At 34.1% G+C, this 27769-nt stretch overlaps 1 protein-coding gene across 2 annotated transcripts; it reads left to right on the top strand.

Annotated features, from left to right (window-relative positions):
- The first annotated feature begins 85 nt into the window (after nucleotides 1–85).
- LOC146533666 (terminal nucleotidyltransferase 4B-like) lies at nucleotides 86–27553 on the top strand. Of its 2 annotated transcripts, none has more exons than XM_085193977.1 (9): nucleotides 86–575; nucleotides 10974–11167; nucleotides 17336–17475; nucleotides 17881–17943; nucleotides 20309–20596; nucleotides 21454–21558; nucleotides 22074–22397; nucleotides 23534–23735; nucleotides 24496–27553. In XM_085193977.1, the coding sequence occupies exons 1-9, from the start codon at nucleotides 238–240 to the stop codon at nucleotides 24696–24698; spliced, it is 1857 nt and encodes a 618-aa protein (XP_085050103.1). In that variant the 5' UTR covers nucleotides 86–237; the 3' UTR covers nucleotides 24699–27553. The 2 variants fall into 2 exon arrangements, with proteins under 2 accessions (XP_085050103.1, XP_085050102.1); XM_085193976.1 differs by having other exon boundaries at nucleotides 87–575; nucleotides 23534–23744; nucleotides 24496–24834.
- Nucleotides 27554–27769: the final 216 nt, after the last annotated feature.

The raw sequence follows: 27769 nt of genomic DNA, 5'->3' as shown, positions 1-27769 counted from the left end.
TTTGTTATAAAAACGTGTTAGGTACTGAACAAAAGTCTAGAATGTATGTCGAACGTATTTGGCAAAGATCAAAGATGGCGCCCTCTAGTACATGAAGTGTCAACTATCCGCGTGTCGTCCATGTTCCGAATGTGGTGTGACTTATTTTTGTTTTGTATTAATTTTCCGTATAGTAGTTATAAATGTGATATGATACAAAATGTGTTATCCCATATAGTGGTACCTCGCTTTGGCTGAATGGATCCCTACGTAGGGTGGTATCAGCCCGAGCAGGAAGGACCCGCGAAGCGCTTGTGGCTTCGTATCTGGGAAACTCAAAGTGAAACAGACAAAATGAACCTTAAAAATTTAGAGAACGCAAATCCGAATGTGAATAAAGCTCAAGACTTTATACCTTTAAATGAAGTGAACGGTGAAAATAGGAATAATAATTACTTTAATCCAACGCGAAGGAAAGCGAACGATAACCGCGCATCAACATTTAACCTGAATCAGAACCACGATGCTCTCATAGGCGAGTACGGAGGCTGCCCGTGGCGGATACCAAATTACGTGTACAAGCCTGGTGTGTTGGGGTAAGTCGTATTTTTCTCATATTTAGTACGCTGTCACTGTGTTTGATGCGCTTAGGGATCCCGAAGTGTGACTTGTATTCTCGAGGGAATGACAGCGCGGGCCGGTGGACAGGTTTTCCCGGTGGCGGGCTGACTCTAATTAATTATTTAATTTAACCTTCTATTTATTGCTATATCTTATTATTCTATATTTGGCTTAATTATAAAGTCACATTATTTTTTTTGGTCTGATTAAAAATATATAAAATCAATATTTTTATCTATAATTATGATTTATTTTCTGTATAATAATTAGTGATATTGTTAATTCTTAATAAAAATCAAACATAACCTCATTTAGATTATTTGCTTTAAATATATTTATAAATCTATATATACATTATAGAACTTAAATGCCTTAAAAGAGTTCGCCAATAACTCTCTTAAGAATATTTAGGATAACCTTATAATAGAAATTGATGTTCTATTTATTATTTGTTAAATAATAACATTAATGAAGGTATATTTATAATAAGATTGGTTGAAAGTGTGCTTATAAGTAAAATCACAGCTACTAGGGCTCATTGTGTATTTTTAAAGATGTAAATAGTCAAAAATGAAATTAATATAATTAATGATTTAGATATAGGTTGCTCCTACTATCTTCTAGTTTTATTACTATACCAATTTTGAGTGACTAAATTTATTAACTCATTTAAAAAGGTTATCACTTTTTATGGTTGTAATAAAACAATCAAATCTTAATTTTTCTTATAAAGAATTATTTTTATTTTGTATCATGATTGATAAACAAACTATTAGACAATGTGTGTGTGATGAATAACACCAAAATTCAACTATTAAGTAATGTATAGAAATCTACATGCAGTAGCATGGACTTAGGTGGAATATAAAAAATGGATTGTCTTGACACTTGATTCTCATTACCTAAGCTGCCATAATCTGTGACTATTTTAATAACTATTTTATTCAGGCCTAGATTGTTATTTCTTATTAGAATTACCTATATGATTTTCATGCAATCAAAACATTATGTTGACATACAATTTTTTATACAACACACAATGCCCCCACAATTTTGCAGAAAGTGAGGAACAGAAGTGTCTTAATGGGAAATGATTGTCTTTACTACCCAGTAGTAGGTATCCAGGTTCCCTCTGCCCAGCCTGTTATGTGTGGGATACAGTGTGACGCTAAGAAAAAAAAACTAAACATGCAAATTATTTAATATTTTTTCAAGTATTGTGTAATTGTTTCTATTATCTTAGTAAGTTGTATCATAAAAACCCAATTATGCAAAACGCTGATAATATTGTTATCATTTTGCATGTACATTGTACATATATGTAATATAACTAAGCTCATAATAATTTTAAATTTACTGTCATTCTATATGTCCAAAAATTCATGCATTATAATATATTATGAGTGTACAATTGATGTGGCTACAGTCATGGTCTAGTGGAGCAGTCTGACTTTAAGCACAATGGTAGTAAGTTTAATCTTCACAAATTTTATTTTCCTCACTCTGTTGGAGAAGATGGAACTGAGTGACATGACATTGAATTCCACCATTCAACTATAAGAACATGTTTATAAAATATAAATATAATTTTGAAATATGTATTTCTTAAGATTTTAGTATTTTTTTTATTAGTATTTGTATAATGTCAGTGTTATGAGACTATTCTAAATATCAACATTATGTTATAATATATAATTTTAGTTATTAAGATTTTGAAGAGTTTGTTTCATTAAACACACTTATTTACTAGGAATAGGCTATATTACATTGTAAGTCATCTTGGGCACTATGAGTATGGCATATGCGCAACTCTTAGTTATTTACCAAGCGAGTAAAGTGGGTGGTAAATGCTAGTGAAATATATAATTATTGTAACAAAATCCTCATTCTAGTAACATATATCTTGTACAACGATTAGATAATAATGTTTATTAATTTATCTTATCTGTTTCTTTTTATTATTCTTTAATGAAAATAGTATAGTGTAATGTAATGTTAATAGTCTACTAAGATTACATTTAAGTATGTGATTATTATGATGTTTGAAATAATTTTGTTTCTGTGACATATTTGTGTATGTATAATATGTATAAGGTAGCAAATAATATATTTTTTTATTTTAAGATATTAATGTAAATCGAGAGGCCATTGTCGGCGAATGCGAATGTTACGCGGCGGTTATACGTTAGATTCCCTCTTGGGGCAATGAATTATTTTTCTACCCTCGCTCTCGTAGCTAACACGCAATGAATAGGAAACGAAGTGTCTTAACACTAGGTTCACTCTGCCTACCCTGCTATGCGGGAAAAAGCCTTAAGCTGTTTTTTTTGACATACGACGATAATATGTAACAGCTTTAAATTGATTTAGTTATTGCGTAATTCTAAAAATCAGGAAGATTACAATGCCAGATAAATAAGATTAGAAATATTCTGTGATTCATATTGAAATAACTATGAGTTGTGAGTAGCGTGCAGCGTACGTCGATAAGTGGACTATCCAATGTAAGAAAAAACAAGTAGTTTCTGAGATTAGCGCATCCAACTAAACAAACATAGCTATGTAAGATAAATGACATTACCCTCGTAGTATAGTATGTACAGTGAGTCGCGGCGTATACGTCATTATGCATGCACTGAATGATGGTAATTGAATAATATTGTCTTTGTTGTGCTGAATTCATGTCTGCGGGAAGCATGTACATTCTGTTTTTTTGTATGAACATTTTATAATATTATACTTTAATAAGGATTTAATAAGGATTTAGTAAGGATTTAAGGAGGAAAATTTAATAAGGATTCACGGGGGTCTTTTTGTGAGGATATAATTTTGACGGTTATAGTTTCGGGTTAAATTTCGGCGTTTAGTTCCGCCTCTCAAAACAAAATATCTTGAAAATTGGGCGGTGCATGGGGAGCAGACTGCCTGCCTTAACTCTAGGTGTCCTCTGACTGCACTGCTATAAAATGCAGGCTACTACTATACAGTGTGAAAGTAAAGAATAATTGAAACGTTGAGAATGGACAGAAAGAGAGAGAGAGAACATAGTGTTATGACATTCCGTTTTCTCTATTTTTTAACTTAATTACTTCTCCGAACAGTAATCTAACCCATACTCATCACGTGTACACCAAGACTACTCACTGCGATGCTATAGGTTCTACTGTTTTGCAAAGAAATATACTTATATTACTCCTCTATAATATGAGTTAGAATATTTATAAAAAACTCAATGCATATTGAATACAGTTATCAGATGCGTTCACACCAGAGCAATGCAAGTCAAGAGAATCACAATCGCATGGGAATTAGTAATTTATTCCGACGACCCAATTTCAGCGAAAATGTGACCAGAGTGCGCCGCCCCCGGCCCCGGCACTCCGCTCGCTTGGTTCGGATACGATTCTTATTTGTTATATCGTTTTTATTATAAAAATATGAAACAAATACAGTTTTACGGTTTTCCTCGCATAACAGAGGGAACATAGTGATAAGACACCTCATTTTTGAGCCTTTGCGTGTTGAGTGACAAAATCATTTAATCCAAACGCGAATATTCAAGCGACCTTGTGCGCGCCACGGCGACCTCAAAGATACTATAACTATTTTATAGTTATAAATAAGACGGAATTCTTATAAATAATTCAAATAAGTATATCTATATCTAAAGTAATAAAAAAAAAATCAGCTTCACGCTTTATCCCGCATACAGCATGGTGGGTAGGCAGAGGAAACCTAATGTTAACACACTCCGCCCCCACTATCCCCTGAATTCTTCGAGGCAGTGCGTGTTGAGTGGCGGAACACAACGCGGAGCTTTTGCCTTGGTGCCAGGACAGGAATCCACGACTGGCGCGTAACAGTCACACCCTTGTCCTCCTGTTGCCCCGGCATTTAAATAATAAATCTTTACAAAAATACTCCCAACAGACGGACAGGCTCATATCCATGATCCATGATGAGTCCATGTCGGTTAATTTCCTTGCTCCAGTTGTTGCATTCGCGTCTACTTGTTGAGATGCTGTGAGAGGACGACCTTGCGAGTCAGTGCCCTCTAACGCAACCGTCGTCGGCCGCTTATGCAAGGCGGTCGGTCCGGTGTGAGCAAAGTTGACGTAAATACTTAGTGTGGCACTATAGGGGGGAAGTGGTTCCGGATTTTTTGTGAGGGTTTGTCATTTTGGCTAATAAAATATAGGGTTGCTTTAAATTTATCATATTATCGATAGTAAGTAGGTACTTTATAGATATGATTTTTTTTTAAATATATTTCTCTATTTTAGGCTTTTTATAAGAAATTTATTATTCATTTATTCTGCCGAATTATGGATTTATTAAATTAAATTTAGGAAATTTCTGCAGAATTAGGCGGAAAGTGGAAACGGAAGTGTCTTAATGGGAACGGAGTTTTAACATTAGGTTCCCAGGTTCCCTTTGCTAACCTGCTATTTGCAGGATATAGCGTAAAACAAAAAAAATCGTTTTAAAATCTCAAACATAGGACAAATACTGGGGAGCGTCTTAACACTAAGCTGCTGCTGACTGCTGACTCTGATGTGGAAAAAGGGGAAGCTGCAAAAAAGTATATTAATTTAAACTTCGAAAACAAAAGCAGCTTTGTTTTTACTCGCATAACAGCGTAGGTAGAGGGAACCTAGTCCTAATAACTTTTATATTAGTAATTGTAGTAAAATATTTATATATATCTAAAACAATTTGTCTAAACAAAATGACCATACATGGTTAATTTGCGGCATTACATAAGAAAATATGACTTACCTGACACAAATTCTCCGTAAACCGCCCCCAAGGTGACTGACTGAGTTATGTCACCATTTGTTAATTCATGACTCACAGTGTGATGCCTAACCGCCACGACGCTAGTACTACGGTGCTAACTGTGCGCACATTTGTTTTTATTGTGCAATGTTTTGCGTTGAATCTTCGTCGTGAGTTAGATGTTAGCGGAAGAATTCGGAACTCTTGTCTCTAAAACTGTACGCTACGCCATTATTCTTGTTGTCCATGATAACTTTCAGTTTTTTTAGGGTTCGTTAGGGTTTTAGGGTGAGGGCAAGACATCAAGGCAAGACCATATGTCTCGAGATTGCGTGGAGGTCCCCGCGTCTATAGTCTCTTAAAGTACAGAAATCAAGCATATTAAGTTAACGCAATTAAAAGATACGAATATTTTTTTATTAAATTCGCCGCGTAATAAAAACCTATAGGATTAGTATTTCTCGTGCACCTACAATTTGAAATGAAATTTGGCACGAAGTGAGAACTTAGAAAACAAATAACAAAAAAAAACAAAAACAAATTAAAATCTGACCAGTGAAAATTTATAGAAAAACCATCACATATTAACATTTGTATTTAATTTCAAATAAAATGAGTGTATATGCCCGCATATTTAAGATTGTCAACTTTTAGGAGTTCTGTGGAATTTCCTTCCATCCATATACTTCCTTCCATCTTACCATATTGACCTACCATCCTGAAATTGGTACGGATGCCTCGGTTGGCGAGTTTAACACGCCATTATCCTTTTTAAAAGTATCTTTGTTTAAAAATATCAATTTTTATTTTAATTAGATATATTTTAATCATAATTTAAGTTAAGTACCCTTTTACACTTAATTTCAATGTTTTATGTTTGAAATGAGCCGGATGAATGTTTACAATCTGCTTTGACAGTTTTATGTAATATAGTGAAGATATTTAGGCAAAACTCTTCTTTTATCTATCTTTTTACTTTTGAAATGTATTAGATATATGTATATTGTGTAACAATCAAAAATTTTTAATTGAAAGTTAATTACATGTCTCATTTGTCAAACTCAGCTAGGAGCAACGTGGTCGCGAAGTGGGTTACATTCACTCGACTGCAATATTTGTGTATGACCGATAGATCTGTAAAAATAGTGTCGTGTCGTGCGCCCGCGTCGCTCTCGTATATCGTAACGAGGTCGCCCACTCTCCGAACGCCTTGACTGTCTCAAATACAATTTTTATATAGATTAAGTTTAGTTATTTATTATACTCGTTTTTGTTTTATATACATGAATCTCGTGGGACTCAATTAATAGTCTTACCTTGTCATTTTCCACTTATCAATAGTTATGTTTGCTAAAAAATAAAAGATACCCCCAAATAAATTCAAAATTCAAAAAATTCAAATTCAGATCAGTAATTGGATATCTATTTAATATTCAAATTATTCCTCCAAAAGATTCATTTTCGGGACATATTATGATAGTCCACATACGTCTCAACTGTCTCGTTGGATTTTTAAAATATTCCATACATATTTAATCCAAAATGAATAAATGTTGCATAACTTTCATTTTTGCGTACAAAAAATACCGCTGTAATTACAGAACAATGTCCACATTTGGCAAAGTTTACAGAGCAATTGATTGACCTTTCAATGTTAACCAGTATGCTGCTTATGCGGGGTTGGTTCATTGGCTAAGCGCTAGCAATATTTAAAATAAATTTACAATTATTTTTTTCTCGTCGAAGTCGTAGATAGGCAAACAAGAAAAAACTTCAGAAATTAAAAAACCCGACGCCTGAAGTATCCCGCTCTATAAAGTATGAAAAGTTTCACTTGATACCCCACAGGATACAATTAAAAAAGCTTTTTTATGTCACGTGTCATTATGTCACGTAGTGGGCGCCACAGTCCATTTTATGTCACGTTACAGAGCAGCGGACTATCTAAACGACTATCAGCGGAAAATCTAAAATACCTCGTGGTGGTTTAGAAGTTATGAGGGAACAAATGAACATACATACATACATAATGGTCAAAACCATTACCCGCCTTTCCGTTTCGCCGTAGTCGGGTAATGAAGCATATATATTCGTAGCAACTACAATCCATTGCACACGAGACACGTGTACCGTGTAGCGTCAGCGACCAGCGTACACCCGAGGTGGTATTGTCGTTACGCACGCCGCACCCCGCGCGGACGTGGGCAATCATTTAATCTGCAGTGAATTCCTGGCGGTTGCCGTCGGGTGAAAGGTTCCTTGGTAAGGTCGTCCACTCGCCGAACCACTTTGCATTCCGTGCAAGACACGTTTCTTATTTCGAAGAAATTTTCAATTTTTATATTATGATTTTTATATAATTTTATTATATTTTATTGGTAGCTAATTTTGCGCGATAGAACTTATCGTTCTTGCTTGCCTACATATGCATGTACACATATAAATTATAAGAACTTAAAAAAGTATAGAATTTGATTTAGCAAAAGATGTCGTTTAGAAATAAATAAATAATAGATAAAAACTAAAAACAGGCTTTTTTCAATAGAACACATTAATAAGACTAATGTAAAGAGCACAAACTGATATGTTTTCTAGTAGGCAGTCCATGGTTTTATCAGCCATCTTCAAATTTTATCATCAGACCAGCTCGATGGTACCATAATCTTGAAGATACAACGAATACAAGTGCGTGTAAATGAGATTCTTAGATTTTATTACTTAGTAACAGCTTGACCTATTAAAAACGTGTTAAAATACAATAAGGTTCATGGAGGAAGCACTGATTAGTGATTTCTTTCGGTGGCAGATTCTGAACACTGGCGAACAAAAAATGAGACAAAGGAAAGCTAGTGTTAAGACACTTTTCGCCCAAATTTTCGTGTATCTTGCCGAACTTATTGCCTCGTTTTGTCGGGAGGTAGGAACTGGAAATAGTTTATTCTCCCAACTAGAATCAACTCCACAACCATCGAAGTTACAGTGAGACGCTGCGCCACGACGGCCTCAATATTTTGATTTTTTTAATATTATTACGTTATAGCCCAAGATCCCCGAGCCGCCAGACCTACGTCATTTTAGCAAAGCTGAAATTTTGAGGATAAAACATATTAACTGAGATCCTAGGTTATGCCAGTATGTGTTTCCATTCTATTGTACGTAAAATGAAAAAAAAAATGAAATCATTATAATAACACAATCTAGGATCGAACCCGCGACCTCTTCCCAAATAGACGCTCCCAGTGTTGAATATAGCAAAGAGCAAGTTAACGACTATCGAGAACACAGTAACGTAGTCGGCCAGTTTTAAATATAGTAACAAGAAAATAGATTCGAGGTTGCATTCTTGTATACTACAAGTGTTATTATGAATGTGCATCTAACAAATTGTGATATGCCAGTTATTATTGAAGGAATACATTATTAAAATAGCTTTACGCTTTAGACCGCATATAGTATAGGGATAGTATAGGGAACCTAGATATAGTATAGGGAACCTAGTGTTGAGACACTCCGTTCCCCACTCACTGTCTAATTTTCTAGACATTTGCGAGGAATAACTCATTCCTCATTTTATGTCACGTCATTGAGTTCCGCTGCTAACGTTTCGTTTTGATTTCCCTGCTTAGTATAGGAGAACCTTAACACTAGGTTCCCTCTACCCAACTTTATGCGAAATACAGCGAGAAACTGAAAAAAATAACCAATATTCTGTATTACCTACATTTCGCGAAATTGAAATCAGTAGGTGTTTGCATTCTACCACGTATTTATACCACGTGTGTGTTACGCAACGCCGCGTCATCGGTGCGTGCTCGACACTTGTAAACAAACGCGGGCTGTGACTGACACCGCCGTCTATCTCGCGGAGATGCTATAGATGCACGTTATCTTTTACACGGAAGCTGTTGCTGCCCGTGCGTGCCAATCAGTCCAACAAATACCAAAATGTTGTTTTCTAACACTATTTAAATGTCTAGAATTTAGATAATATTATAGTTTTTAAATAATATGAGCGTTAGATTACGTGCCGTCTAGAACGGAGAGTGAGCCAACTGGTTTTGGTCATTATGGGCGCTCAGACACTTTGCATCATCGTAGAAAATATATGATATATGATGTGGGTAGTGGTACCCTATAATTATAGTTTGCACTTTTGGGTCTTGATAAATTCTATAATATTTTTATCTCGACTTCTGGTGTGAAATGGAGAACAGAGTGTTTTGACATTAGCTTCTCCCTTTCTACATATAAAAAATGTATATGTCGATGCAAAAGCCCCTATATAAATAAATACTATGATATGATATGCACAATAGAACTTTCTGTGTATCCTAAATTGCTTGTCTAAAGCAATATGTGCCATGCGGGATTTCAATCAACGGTTTCCATGTACAATGAAATTGCCTCTCGGTGTACATATGGACTAGAATAGTATCCTTCATGTTTAAGTTGTTAAGCTCAGTACGAGCTTTGTTAACATAAGAGAAGATAATGATAATAACCTACCAAAGGTTTTTTTTAGACTAAAGTAGCCATTTCCTCTAAGATATTTTTTAGGACGAAAAGAAACCATATAATATAATGTTCTATATATAATATTTTTTATATTAGTTCTTTAGCAATGTAGGTTACATAGTTTCTCGCTTACCGCCTGGCAACAGACTTAGTTCCTTGCAGCGTCCTTCGTGAGCCGCGTATCAAATATCGTAAAAGTCCACTTTCCAAGCAATAAACTGGAGCAATGCCTAAGCTCGGTCGTCGACCCCAACACTGTGCCTATTCTAGATTTACGAGCAGTCTGTCTAGAATATATCTACCTAGTTGCTAAGCGCCGAAAGCTTTGAAAAATATTCCTTAGATAAGTAGCGGTAAGACAAAGGTGTTTACATCTACGAACATATACTAAAATGATTATGATCGCGCGTCGACAAGAATAATTATACCTAATGTTGTGCTGATAAACTGCAAGACGAGTGATGCATATTTATTCCTTCAAAGATAGTTTAAAGGAGAGGCGTTGTGTCGCTGTGGGACAGCTTCTGACTGCAACCGCGATCATTGTGGTTTCGAGGGAAAGGACTATATTTATTTTCTATACCTCGCTGTGGAAGACATTGGTGCTTGGGTCTAAGGTGGAGCTCCTTTTTCTAAGACGGCATATTATATACTTGGAATGTACTTATAACGAAAAAGCAATTCGTATATTATTTAGTTCACGTCGACAGTTAATTTGGCGACTCTGATTGATTTTATATCGTATTATAGATGTTAATTATTTTCTTTATATTCTATATTACTAGTGATATATTTCTATGTAAGAATAAAATATATTAAACCTATTTTAATTGCATTTTATTTAGAATGTACCTCGCTTGGATTTTAACCGTGATAGTCGGATAGTTTCATGCTATTGGCAGTTTTAAATGTTTATTTTACGTAAGAATAATAAATATTATCACCAAGATTTAAATACTAAATTGAATTCCTTGTTTCCCAATTTTTATGAGTCAAAATCATAAGAATATAATATAATAAGATTTATATATTAGAAATCATTAAAAATGTAATTCCTAATTCCCAATATTTGTATCCAGGCTACACGAAGAGATCGAGCACTTCTACATGTACATGTCACCCACGGAGACTGAGCACATGGTACGCACGACGGTGGTCAGTCGCATCCGCTGCGCGATCCTGTCGCTGTGGCCCCAGGCCAGGGTTGAGGTGTTCGGCTCGTTCCGCACCGGCCTGTACCTGCCGACCAGTGATATCGATCTTGTTGTTATAGGTGAGTGGTTGTTTGGCTATTACAATACGGTCGAGAAGTCGTGAAGCTAGCAGTAGACATTTGAGTTTGGGATTTTTTCATGTTTTTTAATTATTTTCTGTAAATTAATTAATAAAGTGAAATTAAAATAATAAGATAATTTTCTTATAAAGTCGTATAAAGCTTGATTATTTCAATGATTACGATTGATATTATAGCACGAATCATTTGTTTCTATTTATATTCCAAAGTATTAGCGTGAACTATAAAATTGATAACCTCGACGTCAGCATGCCTTTGCCTCATGGCGGTTTGTTTTAGTAATGTTCTATTTTATGAATCATAATGTTAGAAAATCCTAGATGTACTAACTACTGCGTGATAATTTAGTGATAAGGCAGAGAGGACTCGGGGCTAAATCTAATATATTCTGTGACAGATACATTCTGTACGTGATAAAGAAACTCTACACTGAACTGAATGTCTTCAAAACTAATGTCTTGCATGGAGAACGGAGTGTCTTAAAGGTACTTTCCCTCAACTCTAGCTGTGCAGGAAAAAGCGTGACGGAAGCCACGACTAACCTCAATAAACGTATAATACGACCAGCGAGTAGTGGCCGCTCTTAAGTTAGGTTTACTGAACTTCTGCGCTTTTTTCACTCGTAAAGATAATAATAAAAAATAGGAAAAATCCTATAATCCAATATGCGCAGCCATTTACACCTAACTTCGAGTGTATATGTCTCTATATATTCATAAAAAAATATGCAAGTAATGTTTAAGGCCACCTGTAGATAGTAACACTATGTTACAGCACTTATATCTTGCGTCGGCTACTTTATCTATTTAATGACACGTGACTACCTTATTTGGTATCTTTTGCCAACCGTAATCCAATATTTAGGCATTTTGTCCGATTACTTTTGTAGGTTGATACTTATTTTATTTTTCTTATCTTGTTTTTTTGGGACGGTTTTTCTTTTTTTTTTTTTTAAGCTTCATGTACCCCGCATAAAGCAGGATAGGCAGAGAATTTAATGTCAAGATATTCCCACATTCTCCAATGTTCCCCTTAATTAGAGATATTGCGAGTTAAGTTTGTTTCGTTACTAGGTAGAACAAATAAATGGAAATTTTAAATATTTAATTTCCTCGAGTGGGAATCGAATCCACAACCTGTCGCTTTTACGCTTTTACGAGTCGCACGCTGGTGCCCACTCCATCTCCACTATTAATAGATGATGAGATGCCGTTTTCATTCATAAATTATATATCTCTGAAATGAAAACGGCATCTCAACATCGAACTCGCTTGTAAGCGATTTATAAATACGGGTCTTAGAATATTATAGTTTTGTTTTTCATGTAAGTAACATTTTATATTATAAAATACATATATATTTTTAATAATATATAAAAGGTATCTCAGATGCTCTCAGAGCTCTAAGATGTTGAAGCTTGACATTAATGGTGAGCATGTGAGTGAAATGAGTACGAGTCAGTTTCGCTAAAAATATATTTGTTAATATCTACTTTCCTGCTATATCACGCATATAGCAGGAAAGGCAGAGGGAAATTTAGTGTAGGGAAGCCTAGACTTTCCCCACTTCTACAAATATCTACAAATATCATCGAACAATATCACCAATGCATTAAAGACACGTTATTTTTAACGAATTTACTTCGATAAACATTTTTTTGTATTATATTTTTTTATCATTAAGATTTGCTCAGATGTTTCCATAAAAGATATTAAGCTAACATTGACAATAATGGCGTACTATTAGTTTTATCTGGCTGCCGCGGGTGCCTTTGAGACGACTTGCCGTTGTTATCGCGCCACCTCTCTTATCACTCGTGTTTCAGCGGGGCGCGCCGCCTACTTGAACGGGAGGTCGCTAGTATTTGGATATCCGAAATCCTATAAGATAACTATTAGATATAATAATTATATTGAATAGGATATTTGTATAATGATACAAAATGCTTTGTTTTCTCATATTAATAAGATATGTTTTTTTGTTCTAGTATTTGGATTTTTTTTTGTTTTACATTGATATAGTAAAACCTAAGAAATTCTTCATATTATATGAGTTAGTATCGTTAGAAACTATATTAGTTAAAGTATTAAATATTGAAAATATATTGTCCTAATGTTGTTTTAATCTAGTAAGAATGTTTTTATGATTTAAAGAACTGAATAAATAATTTTGTAGATATATGCAACTCAAGTTATTTATTGATTTCAATGTATATTCGATAGATTTTATTTTATTTTCACGCTGTATCTCGAATATAATAAGACAGTTTGTAGGGAACGTATTGTCAGGACACTCGGTTTCTTCTGTTCTGTGTAGTTTTCTTGAGATTTAGCGTGTTAAGTAGCGGAAAGTCATCAACGTGTTTTGTTTTGCGAGGAAATGTAAATAATTAATTCTTTTTAGTGGGAATCGAACCTACAACCGCTGTATAAATAGCCAGAAGCTGTCCCATTGTGCCTCAACGATCCCAAGGATACATTATATTTTAATATTAATATTTTTAACAATTTTAATTGAATATTAGTATGAGTTTGTAATAGACCCTTTGTTTACACTCTATCCCTACGAATCAATAGGTTATAATGAAACTAAACAAATAAAAGTAAGTGAATCACTTGTAGAACGCATGATGGAGATACAATGATCGTTCTCGAGGGTCGCCGATGTGAATCAACATTATATAGGTATTAGTTCTGATTAGAAGTACCTATGCTGTAGACGGAATGGCGTCATGTCTGTGATACAAAGAGGCTGTTTTTTAATATTTTCCCCTTTTTTAGTTAATATTAGACCTAGGAACATTAGGTCTTACTTGAGGTCATATGTGAATAACTAAGAGTTATGATACATTGCAAGTACCCGAAGTAACCGTAAGCTCGTATACAGCAAGTAACATCAAAATGTTTAATGAAAATGTAGTGTCGTAATACTTCTACCTTCTTCTTCTCTTCTGCCTATCTTGCTAGGCGAGTCATTCGTGAATCTAAAGAAAATAAAGAGTATGTCACAGATATGATTCTTATTCTCTAAATACCTGGATAAATCTAATGAAAATTTATTAATTGTATTCAAATGTCTATACGGTAAATACACTAAAAGGCATGTGACCTGGTTGCCATCCACGCGTACATTTATTTAGCCGCCGCGCCGCGCCCACCGCGGCCTGTCGACGGCGGCGACGGATCTATTTTATTTCAGCTTTGGAAATAACTAAGGCCCTATTTTGAAACTATTCGCTATTATAACACCTATGTCATATTATTCTAATCTCAATATGTGACTCAGATGTAATACGCAGTATTCTTATTACGTACGAAACGATGATTCTAGTGTTTCCGGCTCTTTAAATGTCTATGGTTGATGTAGTTTTGGCTGTTTTTAAAGCGTTAAATTGAAGAATCAGAAAAAAATAGGATATATATGAGAGTATTGTTAAAATATGTATTTAACATATAAAACTTGACAGACAAACATAAGGCAACAGGAATTTTGCATGTAGATAGGTTAGGGAGTATAGGTTGATAATAAGAGAGGATTGCTCGTAATTCCTACAGGAACAGGATATAGGGGATTTTCCATTGTATAACCAATATTTATTATAATTTGAATAGTCTTGAATATTAGAATAGAAGTGAAAGCAAATATTTGGGTACGTCTAGTTGTTTATGTGTCGGGTGGGGATCTATTTATACGTGCGCGGCAGATGACCAGCGCCGCGCGTGACCTTCAATGTAATTGGAGTAACGTCACTATAGACGGCCAGTGAGTAAGCGACGGGGGCTTCCCCTGCACGTCTGCAGATTACCTTACAAGGACTGGTTGTGTTTATATTGTCTATGCTCTCTATAGACGTTTTTTAAAATATATTTTTGTTTGTAATGTATAAACTACTTAATCAATTTTATGTCCTGCCAGATATGGAAAATTAAGCTATCAGTAGCTAAGGGGTTGCTCATAAAATTGTTATTTGTTACGGAAAGAAATATATCTTTCATGCCAGGTGTCTATCAATAATTTTCATTGAATTAATTTAGTTTTTTATTGTTGAAAATAGTCCATGAATCTAAATTATTATAGAAAATTTATAAAAATAATTAAGTAGCGGGACTCGAACATCCGCCTTTTGGAATCCGTCTAAGCGCTTTGACTATGGCCATAGGTTCTTATTAAGCTTCGTCGAAATTTTTATACGCATGTTACAATTGTTGTGTTGTTAGCATTTGTTTAGGAATAGTTTTATTTTTGCTACCCAAAGATTATTAATAAAAATGATGTATAGGCAAGAAAAGAATTACTAATTTAATAATTATATTAAAATTTGTCCATAATTTAGTTTGTTATATTATAATTAAAAATACTTTTCATAATCGTCACGGAAGTAATCGACATAATAATAATAATATTATAATTTAAAACCATTTTCCTCTATTAAGGAATATTACATTGTCGAGATTCATATTTAATGATCGTTGTAATTTGTTATAAGTGTTTGTTATGTATTACTTAGTACCTTTTCCTTCTTAATATCTTGATTTAAATCAAACAATTTTTTCCTAAATCTGATTTAGAAATACCTTCTGATATTTGTCAACTGTGTTTATTGTTCAACTGATGTTTGTAGTGTTCAAAGTAGCGGGATTTGAACCTGCGCCACTTTTTATTGCGCTATTTTTTAACATTTCTTAAGTAAGGGAGTAATAGAATATTTATTCATTTTTTTAGCTTCATGTAGTATCCCACGTATAGTAAAAGGGAAGCTCGTGTTAGGGCATTCGATTTTGGCATCGAACAAACAACGGTCGCGATTACAGCCACAACCGGCCTCTATGAATATTTATGTTTACAAATAATTTTATTATTCTAATTTGATTTTAGGGTTAAGGCGTTATATTCCATTATGTTACCTTGTGAATGTATGTATAAATAGACACAAATGTAGTATTTTTGTTATTATCTGATGATCTTTTTAACATTTTCTGTCAAGAATGCATAAAAAAATGCAATACATGGTTCATTAGTAAATAACTTCTAAGTTATAGTTGATGTTTGAGCAAACTCATACGCGCCAAAGTTACAGACAATGGGTACAAATAGGAAGTGAAGCGTGTGTTTGTTGAATGACGGCAAACGGACGGAAGTTGCGCCATTACCATCGACTCGGATAAACTACCGGCTTTGTGTCTATTAAAGCATTCAAATTATGTTTCGGATTTCACGGCACTGCCTTCTTCTATTCTACACACATCTATATATATATATAAAACCGAAAGGTCACTCACTCATCACGAAATCTCAGAAACTGTATGTGCTAGGAATCTCAAATTTTGCATAGGAGTTACTTATAGGACGTAGGTGCTCGCTAAGACGGGAATTTGCAATATTCGACTTCCAAGGGGTTGTTTTTGGGGTTGAAAGTTTGTATGAAACTTCGTTACTACAAATGCTAGGAGTCTCATTTTGCATGGACGTCACTTATAGGACGTAGGTACTTATGGAGACAGAAATTAATAATAAAGTAGTTCACGCAGGCAAAGCCGCGGGCGGGCCGCTTGTATGTATATAAATGAGACAAATTTCTTGTGCAAGTATTTAACTTTTGATACTTTGTGTTTTCATTTTTTAGCTATAGGCTTATATTTAGCTATAGTGTGACAGTAAACGTGACAGGTTGTGGGTTCGATTCCCACCACCACCATTCGAGGAAATGGAATATTTAATATTTTCATTTTTTCGCTCCGGTGTCGAGCTCTGGTATTGGTTTTCGCCACTAAACACGCAAAGCCTCTAAAAACTCGGCGGAAAATAGGGAACGGAGTGTATTAACACTAGGGTCCCTCTGCCTATCCTGCTGTGTGCGGGAAACAGAGTGAAGCTGATTTTTTAGCTGTAGTTTATGAAGAAATTGTAAATTCGTTGTAGCGAAATATATTTCATATTATTGTTACTTTAACTATCATTTGGGGTGTTGATCTAAATTTAAAATTATTTCCCAATGTCATATCAATCACAATGTTTTTAATCAGGAAAAATGCATAGTAAAGTGAGTCTCGAACAGGTCCCTAAGCTTTAACATTTTAAATAGAAAAATAGATTAATAAATACATATTATAGAAGTATTTACCATGTTTTATTTATTCCGGTTCAAAGGTCAATGGGAGAAGTTACCTCTGTGGACGCTGGAGCGCGAGCTGGTGGGGCAGGACATCGCGGAGAAGGAGAGCATCAAAGTACTGGAGAAGGCCACCGTGCCTATCGTTAAGATGACCGACAAATATTCCGATGTTAAGGTGAAAAATCCCTTAATATTACTTTTTTGTTTTTATTAAATACAGCTTCAGCTTCATGCTGTATTCCGCACAGCAGTGTAGGCAGATTGAACCTAGTGTTAAGACACTACGTCCCCCACTTTCCGCCGAATTCTGGAGGCATTGCCTGTTGAATGGCGGAACTCAACGCCGCGCTTTGCCTCTACACGAGAGCGAAGAAATGGAAATATAAATTTAAATAAATATTTCATCTCCTCGAGTGGGGCTTGAACCCACTACCAGTCGGTTTTACAGTCAAACTTTGTGCTTTATACTATTAAATACATTGAAAAAAGTCCATTGATATTTAAATAATGAAGTTAAAAAAGAGAACAAATGATATATGGGTATTTCAAATATTATAAGCAGTTTCTAATGAACGTTCAGGTGGACATATCGTTCAACATGAGCAGCGGTGTCAAGAGTGCGGAGCTCATCAAGCAGTTTAAGGTCAGTTGCAAAGGTCACCCCTTCACCCCATTTACCCTTACAGCTTAGAAAACGCTGGCTTAGACATTTCATTTTTTCAAGTTTTCTTTAATTATAAAAAAGGACAATTTTTATTTTTGTGGATATCGTATAAAGATAGCATATAATTATAGTTTTTAACAAAAAAACCGACTTCTTCAATTCTAACTGGATTCTGGAACAGAACCTAACCAAACTTTCACCAAACTATCTTTGAAGTGTATCCTTTCCAATACACTCGTGCGCATACCTAATGCAAATTTGTGCATATTTATAATATATTTCTCATGTCAGAAATGGACCAAATTAAAATGGGACCAGACAGGAATATTTAATTCAATTTAACCAACTAACTACCAAAAAAACTGTCAAATCTTTATAGATTTGACAGTTTTTTGTTCTTTTTTTACTTCTGAAAGAAAAGGAGGTTATACTTCCTTTTGCAGAAGTGAGGTAAAAATATTTTTAACAGCGAGAAAGTGCTCTGAAATCCCATAAAATCGACGAAAAAAATAAGTGGATGCAATGGAAAAAAGTAACATTTAATTGTATTTTAAAGAAAAATAGGGAACGAAGTGTCCTATCACTAGGTTCCTTCTGCCTATGCCTTTTATTCGAAAAAATAAAGCTGGGCCAAAAGAGGTAGCTAAAAAAGTTTTTTCCGATATTACCGGGCTTAGGTTGAGGCTCTACATTGTGAGAACATTGACAGAATAACAATGTGGTATAAATAATGAAAAATATATTTTTTTAATACTTTCTTATAAGGCAATACTTTTTTTTTCGTAGATATATTAAGGAACGGTAAAAGACCGGCTTCCACTTTCTGTCTGATTTCGAGATATTTTTTAAATATTCATTGTGTGTTCCAACAGATGATATAATAGAAATATAATAGATATTTTAACGCTCTTGTACTATTCTATACTAAATTCCCAAGAAAAATACTTTTAGCCCCCACTTTTTTCTTTTTTTTAGAAGCCAGCCTAGTAAACCAATCCCAGTTTATCTATTTCCTTAACTAATTTGTAGCGATCGCAACACTAGCGACACAATGATCCCGACCTTGGCATTCCGGTGCCATTTGAGCAAATACTTTTGATTGTTACATCACTGCCTCGATATAGTCTGACTTCGTATAACATACGTTATAGTCTACGGTATACTAACGGATTTGTGTTCATCTATATTTAGTTTATTATATAGCCTATAAAACGATGTACGGACTGGTTTTTTTTTTCTTATTGGATTCGTGCTTTTTTTATTAAAACTTTTTTACACTAAATTGTATTTTTTTTTGTCATGTATGGATTTTTTTTAATAATGTATCTCTCGTGTATAGTAGAGTAGGTAGAGATCTAGCGATAAGGCACTCATTATTACAACAAGTGAGAATCGAGCCTATAAATACCATGTTTACAGTTGGTTTTTTTATCCATTAAATCAAATAAATCATCTTATCACATAGCAAGGTATGCAGAGGGAACCTAGTGCTAAGACACTCCGTTCCCCACTTACCGCCGAATTCTGGAGGAATTGCATGTTGATTGGTGAAATTCAACGCCGGGCTTTTGCCTTGGTATCAGAGCGAACAAATGAAAATATTAATAAATAATAATTAATTCCCTCGAGTGGTTATCGAATCTACAACTGTCGCGTTACAGTCACACCCTCCACCTCCTCACTCCTCCACGATGGCCTTTTTATTCATTAAATAGAAAAATAAGTATTTATTTACGTCCTTGAGTATTATAAAATCGGTATTGTGCTATTATTTTATGTATTTAGTCCAGTACAGATTAAAGTACTTGAAGGTCGTCATATCCGATTTGAATCCCTTATACTTGATCTAATTACAATTAAAACGGGTTTTGATTTAAATAACATTTAGTAGGTATATAAAATGAAAGGAGTGTCTGTTTTTATTCTGTTTAGTGTATGCTAATCTAACATGTCCCTGAGGCAGCTTGAGGATATAGAGGTGGAACTAAATGTTTTATAAAGAATAAAATGTTAATATATATATATAAAAAATTAAATAAAATGTGTATATATTTTTTTTTATAATTTAGTATTAAATATTAAACATTTTTAAGTGCTAAAAGATACAAAATTTAGTAACTCATTATGAATATGAATACATATTATGTTTAGAATAGAATTTGGCGGAAAGTGGGGTGCGAAGTGCTAGGTTCCCTCTGCGTACTTGCTGTGTGCGGGATACAGCGTGAAGCTGATTTATTTATTTATTTGAGTTATGATACAACTTTCACTCTGAGGAAGTGATGCCATCTAAACATTTAAATTTTACACAAATAATATTTACAACAATTTACTCATTTTACAGGAAAAATACCCAGTGCTATCTCGTCTTGTAATGGTGCTAAAGCAGTTCCTGCTCCAGCGCGACCTGAACGAGGTGTTCACTGGAGGCATCTCCTCCTACTCCCTGATTCTCATGTGCATCAGCTTCCTCCAGCTCCACCCGAGGCCTGAAAGGCTGAGACAGCCCCACAACTTGGGTGTTCTGTTGATAGAGTTCTTTGAACTGTATGGCAGGAAGTTCAATTATGTGAAGACAGCTATACGAGTGAAGAATGGTGGTTCTTATGTGTCCAAAGATGAGATACAGAAGGTGAGGACTTGAGATTTTGTAGTTTTTAATTGTTTTTGTATTAAACTTAAAAATAATGTTTCGTACTTGTTGTAAAAGTAGAATTTAATTTTTTTAGTTTATAATAATATTGATTCTTTTTTAAATTTAGATTTTGGAAATTCAATATTCAAATATCCCTTAAATTTATAAAGTAACTAGCGGACGCGCGCAGCTTCGCTTGCGTATTTAAGGGTGAATTATAATAACCCATGAAACATGTGTTTAATGAAATATTTTTAAGAGTCTAAATTTCAAATTTTATAAAAATCGGTGGAGATTTAAAAAATTATCCATACAAACTTTCATCCCCTTAGGGGATGAATTCTAGAAAACCATGAAACATATGTTCAATCAAATATTTTTAAGAGTCTAAATATCAAATTTTATAAAAATTGGTGACGATTTAAAAAAAACCTATACAAACTTTCAACCCCTTATTTGCACCCTTAGGGGGAGAATTCTAGAAAACGATGAAACACGTGTTCAATTAAATACTTTTAAAAATCTAGATTTCAAATTTTATAAAAATCGGTGCCGATTTAAATTTTTTTCCATACAAACTTTGAACCCCTATTTCACCCCTTTAGGGTTAAAATTTTTCAAAATCCCTTCTTAGTGGATGTCCAGATTACAAAAGTAAACTTTTGTCCAAATTTAACGTTTCTACCATCAGCGGTTACGGCTGTGCGCGCGTCTTACCTCAGTCAGTGAGGACAAGTCCTTTTATATATATAGATTATACTTTGCCTACATAAAAAAATTAATATTCATTTAAATTTTAATTTGATAAAGGTGTTAATTGCGTTTACAATTTTACTAAAATTACTGCCTTACAGGAAATGAACGACGGTCACCGTCCGTCGCTGCTCTGTATCGAGGACCCGCTCACGCCCGGCAACGACATCGGCCGCTCCAGCTACGGCGCCATACAGGTCAAGCAGGTACGTACCTCATGGTTGCTGGGTGGTTCATTTTATGACGTCATAAAATGAATCAGCTACCACTACGGTTGAAAGAGAAATAATTATAATCGTTTTTATTGTGTGGCGAAACTTAACGCAACATCTTGGTCTTATAAGAAATTTTTTCCGTTCTGCGAACCCACCATTGTCGCGTGAACAGTGTTAAGACACTCCGCCGAATTCTGGATGCATTGCGTGTTTGCGGGTAATTTGGTTATTGGGGGCAGTCGTGGCGCAAGGGCACAAGAGTGTGATTGTAAGCGAGACAGGTTGTGGGTTCGATTGCGACTCCAGGAAATAATATTTTTAATTTTTCTTTCGCTCTGGTGTCGAGAAAAAGCGAAGCGTTAAACTCCGTCACTCAACTTAAAATGGCCAAACAGAACGGAATTTCTTAACACTAGGTTTCCTCCGCCTATGCTGCTAAATGCGGGTTACAATTTGAAACGAGAAAAAGATATATTACTCCAATAACATATTTTAATCCATTCCAGGCATTCGACTACGGCTACATAATACTACAACAGGCAGTGGCTCCCCACAACGCCCTCCTCGCGCGCCACAGCGTACTGGGCCGCGTAGTGCGTGTGACAGACCACGTGCTGCAATACCGGCGATGGGTCAGAGACACGTTCGAGCCGTACTTCTTCCCGCAAAGACTGAGGGCGAGACGTCTCCATTCTCCGAATTCTCCGCCTCCCCCACATTCACCAAATTCTTCAAATTCCCCGCGTTCCGCCGAAGCTTCTCCGGATAGGGATACGCCGGCCTTGACTCCGGCGGTCACTCCGGTGCATTCGCCGTCTGATACTGATCAAGTTAGTATTTATTCTTGTATTATTATAATATTTATCTACATAGTGATGTTGCAAGAAATTGGGTGGCGTTGAGTTCGCCCGCTTAACACTCAATGCAATTCTCTCTCTCTCTCTCTGCTTACCTTAAAAAAGTACATAGTAGGACTATCGTGTTGGTTAATGTGTCTGTTTCTAAAGTTGGGTATAATATTGTAAGAATTAAGCTAAAAAAAACTCAAAAGTAAAAAAAAAATTGTGTCAAATTCTTGTATGAAGTAACATTTTTATTATGAAAAAGTAAAAAACGTTTGACGATTAAAATTATACATTATAGCCGCCATATAATCAAAGAAACTAAAGGAATCCATTATTTTATATGAGAGTCCTTAATTTTAAATCTGAAAATAAAAAGAAAAACATCCGCAAATAAAGGACCAACGTCATTGATTTAACAGAAATTATAAACTTGTACATGATAATTCTTATTCCAACAGTTTGTATTGAAAACAGTCTCTCCGCTTCCCTACTTTGAAACTAAATATGCTATCTGATATTCAGGTGAAAATATTGATTAGACTTTATCTATACATTTAACGTAATATTAGTAGTGATAAGTTGAATTAAGTATTTAATTTATGTTCAGAATTAAATTTAAATAATGAATTTTATAAATAATTATATAAAATAATGAGAATTTGTTTTAAATTTATTAAAATAAAATACAATTAGTGTATAATAGAAGTGCCTTCATTATTTAAATTGAGTAGTTTTGGTAATGAGTAGTTTGAAATTTTAAAGACAATATGTACTAAATAAAGTAAATCAATAATTCTGTGTTTTGTAATTGTGCTGCTGTACTTGCAGATAATATATGGTAGAATCAAAAAGTATAATATATCCATAAAGATTTTTTGCTATATATTGATATTTTTTATTCATTAGTTAAGTTTGGAACAGTACGAATGCAAAAAAAACAAGTACAAAGTTTCAATCAATGTCTTTAAAAAAAAGAGAACGGAGGTTGTTGCGACGCGACGGTTCATCTTAGGTCTCTAGTATTTATTAACAAATACATTAAAAAAAAGATAATGACAATGATGTTTAAAATAATAATCAGAAGTTGACATTTCACATTAAACGTGTATGTGTTGCCGCAGGAGTGGTCGGAGGGTTCAGGCGGAGGTGGCGGCGGGGGCAGGGGTACAGGTGGGAGCGGAGGCCGCGTGGGCGCTAGCACGTCCCCGCCGCCTCTGTCGGCGCTGCAGTGCTCGTCGCCGACGCCGCGCCGCGTGTCCGCGCACCAGAGCCTCATCATACACCACATCACGAGCAACTCCGACTTCAATAATATACCTTCGGGTGGGTACGGTAAGACAACCGTGCCACTGCATATTATTTATAACATTTTATTTTAATGTTTACATAATCACACTAAGGCGTGGAGCTTCGCCACCCAACATGTACGGTGTATGTACCGAATTTTGAAGGAAAGCGGAAAATGGAGTGTCTTAACTATTAACACTCTGTAACTCACTCTAGTACTCTAGTTTGTAAAATAAAAATAACGCTAAAATGTAAATTATTTACATATCATACTTTATCAGAGGCAAAATACCAGAAAAGGCTGTCTGTGTCTGTAATGCCTTCCGCAACTTATAATTATTGTGCAATAGCTAATAATCAAAAATAGACCAAGTCTAATCACAGTGAAGAAAAAATAAAAAGGCTTTAGCCCAAACAAAAAAGACATAACATAGAGTCAGTAGTAGAGGCAATTACAAGGTAGACATGTTTACTGGAGCGCGAGTGGGCTTTTAAAAATAACCAAGAAAGTTAAATTTAAATTTACTTTAATTAAAATAAGAACAAAGGTATATGTTCTTAACTAACTTAAAAATAACTTAACTAGTGAATCGACCGAGCAGAAGTGCATGCTCTAATCGACTAAAGAATAAAATATAGAATAATGAATACTAAAACACTACGTTTGTTTCCCATGGCATGAGGGGATTCGCGTTACATACGCCGAACGCTGATTAGGCGTTTACCGGTACCGTTCTCACGCCATGAGGCAACATAACTAGGTAGTTTAGTATTTATAATTTATACTAATTTACAGGTGTAATGCAGCAACGCTATAATCCCAATGGCGGGGGTAACAACAATAATAACAACAACAACACTACCGGCAACAATGGCGGCGAGAACAAGAACCGAGCTCGGTCTTTCACCTCTAAGCAGCGGCGGTACAACGGCTCTCCCCCTCAGAGGTTCCGCGGCGACGCGCGCAAGAAACGCAGACAGTTCGCGCAACCGCGATGATACTCGCTGCACCCGCGACCACGTGTACCCCTATGACCACGTGACACCTATGAGTGACGACGCAACCACTTGTACCCTCGTGACTACTTGTACCCCTCTGACCCCGCGATGGGGCTCACGTGAGCCCCCATCACTAGGTGTACCCCTTGACTCACGTTTATTACGCATCCATGTGAATCTTGTACCCTCCAAGCAGCGTGATCCCTCGAGTGTGTATACACTTACACTTGGATATCTTGCCACAGTGACATTTAATATAATATATATATAACACTCATCTACCACCACGTTGTTAATACTATCGTGTTTGGTACTTGAAGGTAAGCAGTTCGAATACATAAAGGGGAAATTTAGTCATTATGGGTAAAGCAAGTTAGGGTATGTAATAGAAGGTATGAGAGAATGTTCTAACAGTTTTCCTTTGATACACATTGTAGATTTCTTCTTGATAGATACTTATAAAAAACTTATAAAATGTCATGTAAATATAAAATAAAAACTGTTATTACATTGAACAAATGTGAGACTTGAATAGCTGAAAGTTTTTTTTTCTATGTTGACATTTTTTTTATTAAAAGAAATAACACCTAATCCATAAGAAATCTACAGTGTGTAATAAGTAGTGGTATATTATGCCTGTTTAGACGACGCTAACCTAAATACAAAAAAAGGTTTAAAAAAAATAACTGTAGGTATATTAAGCGGCTTGTTCTTTAGCCGCGTTAGATATTAAAAATAGATTAGGTCTCGTTTTGTAAAGTTCAAAATTGGTTAAGTTTCGTCGTACGACACCGTTTACATTATTGTACTTGTAATAAAAAAAAAGTTATTACTCCAACTTATAAGCAATTATCATTTACTATGAATAGAAAGTGTATCGAAAATAATAATAAATATCAATAAAAAGAAGTTACATGTTCTTTTTAATTTTGTTTTTACATACTAAATATTCAGAATAGAAAAATAACTATTTTGCTATGTAATTAGTTCAATAATGTAAATGGTGTCGGCTGTGACCGCGCCGTTCCTCCTAGACTAAGTAATTATCTGTTAACACGTGTTAAATATCGTTATAACACCAATATATAACTAATAATACAATAAATATTCTACATACATAGTGTATAAATAAATAGTGTAAAACGTAACGTCGAGACGCTTTTGTACATTTAAATAACAATTACATAAGCGAGTTATTTTTTTATAATTTAAACAAATGTTTTTGTTCTATTTAAATATAATATTTTTATCGAGTCAGTAGAATGTTCTAGATTAGTGCGGTCTCTCTTTTTATATCAGAAAATTGTTAGTAAAAAAACAAATGCTGGCAACACTACCTGTATAAAAATCTTACACTTACAAGCGAGTGATATAAAATAATCATTAATTGTTCATAATTAATATAAATTATTCATATAAAAACTTAGAAATGGTTTCTCTTAATAGAATTAAACGCTAGAGTTTTTTAAATTATTAATATAAAATAATAATCAATCAAATCTTATGGGATAGACTGTAAAGCAAGCAATAATACTGTTTTAACTTTCTATCAAGGAATTATTAAAAAAAATATTGATATTTTTTTTAATCTGTCATTTGTATATGACCACAGATTATGTATTAATAGTTAATTAATGCTGAAGAATTTTCTTTTTTATCAATCAAATATGATAAAAAAGTCGTTTGTTACAAATTGATGGTCTGTAATAGAGTTTGTACTGAAACTAGGTAAGGGAATACACATTAAAATGAATTTACAAAATAATCTTACTGGAAATTGTAAATTAAAAAACGATTTCGTTAAGAAAGTGTACTGTAGTCCAGAGAACTTTACGCTTAAACTATTTTTTAATATAAATAAATTCTAATAAACTTTGTAATATGTATTAAAAAAATAATAAATAATAATAACATCATTAGAAGAAATTAATATAAACTAAATTCGCTTTTATGTCGCTTACGTATAAGATTTAGGTGTTATTAGTTTAATAATTAGTGAATATTATTTACTTCTGTTACTTAAAAATGTTATCTTTGAAACGAACGAAGCAGTTTTCATTTTGGACCAACATTGATATATATCATTGGCTTATATATATTACGTGCTATTTAACTTTCTCCAAGATGGCGGTGTCGTCAGCACCACCTTGGATTAATTTATGTGGTGTTCAATTTATGTTGGAATATTTATTATATTTGTAACTATGTTTACACCTATATATTTATGGAAATATTAGAAAACCTCAAGTTATGTAAATACAATCACATTAACTTTTTTATAGTTTAATCCGGGAAATGATTCAGCGACCTTTATCGTCGTAAATATTACAAACGCTGTTTCAGATAGTAGCTTAGTTTTGACGAATGTAAGAGATGGAAGGCAGCGTGGTGTTAAGACACTACATTCTTCATTTTCGCACGATTTTTCTTAAAAATGTATAAAATGGGTAAAATTTTTTTTTAAAAGCATTACAGAAACTTTATTTTACGTACCAGTAAAAGTTGTTGCTAGTCGGTTGCAATTTTTTAAAATTGTTTTATAGATTTTAAAAACTTTTTTAGTTTATAATTTTATAATCTGTATAAATTACGAAAAGACTACGTAAAAAGATAAGTAAGTTATATTTTAATTATTGGGTAAAAGTTGTAGTTTAGTTTGTATGTATTTAAAAAATAGTCATAATTTCGTAAAAAAATGGTTTTTTTAACTTGAAAAAAATATTGTAATTAATATATAAAAATATTATAACGTTTGTAAAGGCAAGCAAAATGTGAGAGCGAGATCGAACGTTTATAAAAAAAATTAATTAAAAGAGCGAGTTTACAATAAAAAAAAGTAAAAATGAAAAAAAAAATGCATTTAGTAAAGACTGCTTCGTTCGAGCGTTCAGCTATCTTTTAGCGTGTTAATAGTTTAGTACTTAACATACATAAACATACATACATGAAATTAATCTCAATATTATAATCATTTTTGATATTTACTCAGTTATTTAGATCTCTTTGACTTTGTATTTTATGTAAATACTCTACATATTTATTTGTACATTTCATGTAACTGTTAGGTATGG

This window comes from Heliconius melpomene, chromosome 12 (assembly GCF_056956725.1).
Source record: "Heliconius melpomene rosina isolate 202511_hmr_F chromosome 12, ASM5695672v1, whole genome shotgun sequence".
Lineage (NCBI taxonomy): Eukaryota > Metazoa > Arthropoda > Insecta > Lepidoptera > Nymphalidae > Heliconius > Heliconius melpomene.
Note: the sequence above shows the minus strand (reverse complement) of the source record. Positions and strands in the feature narration are given on the sequence as shown.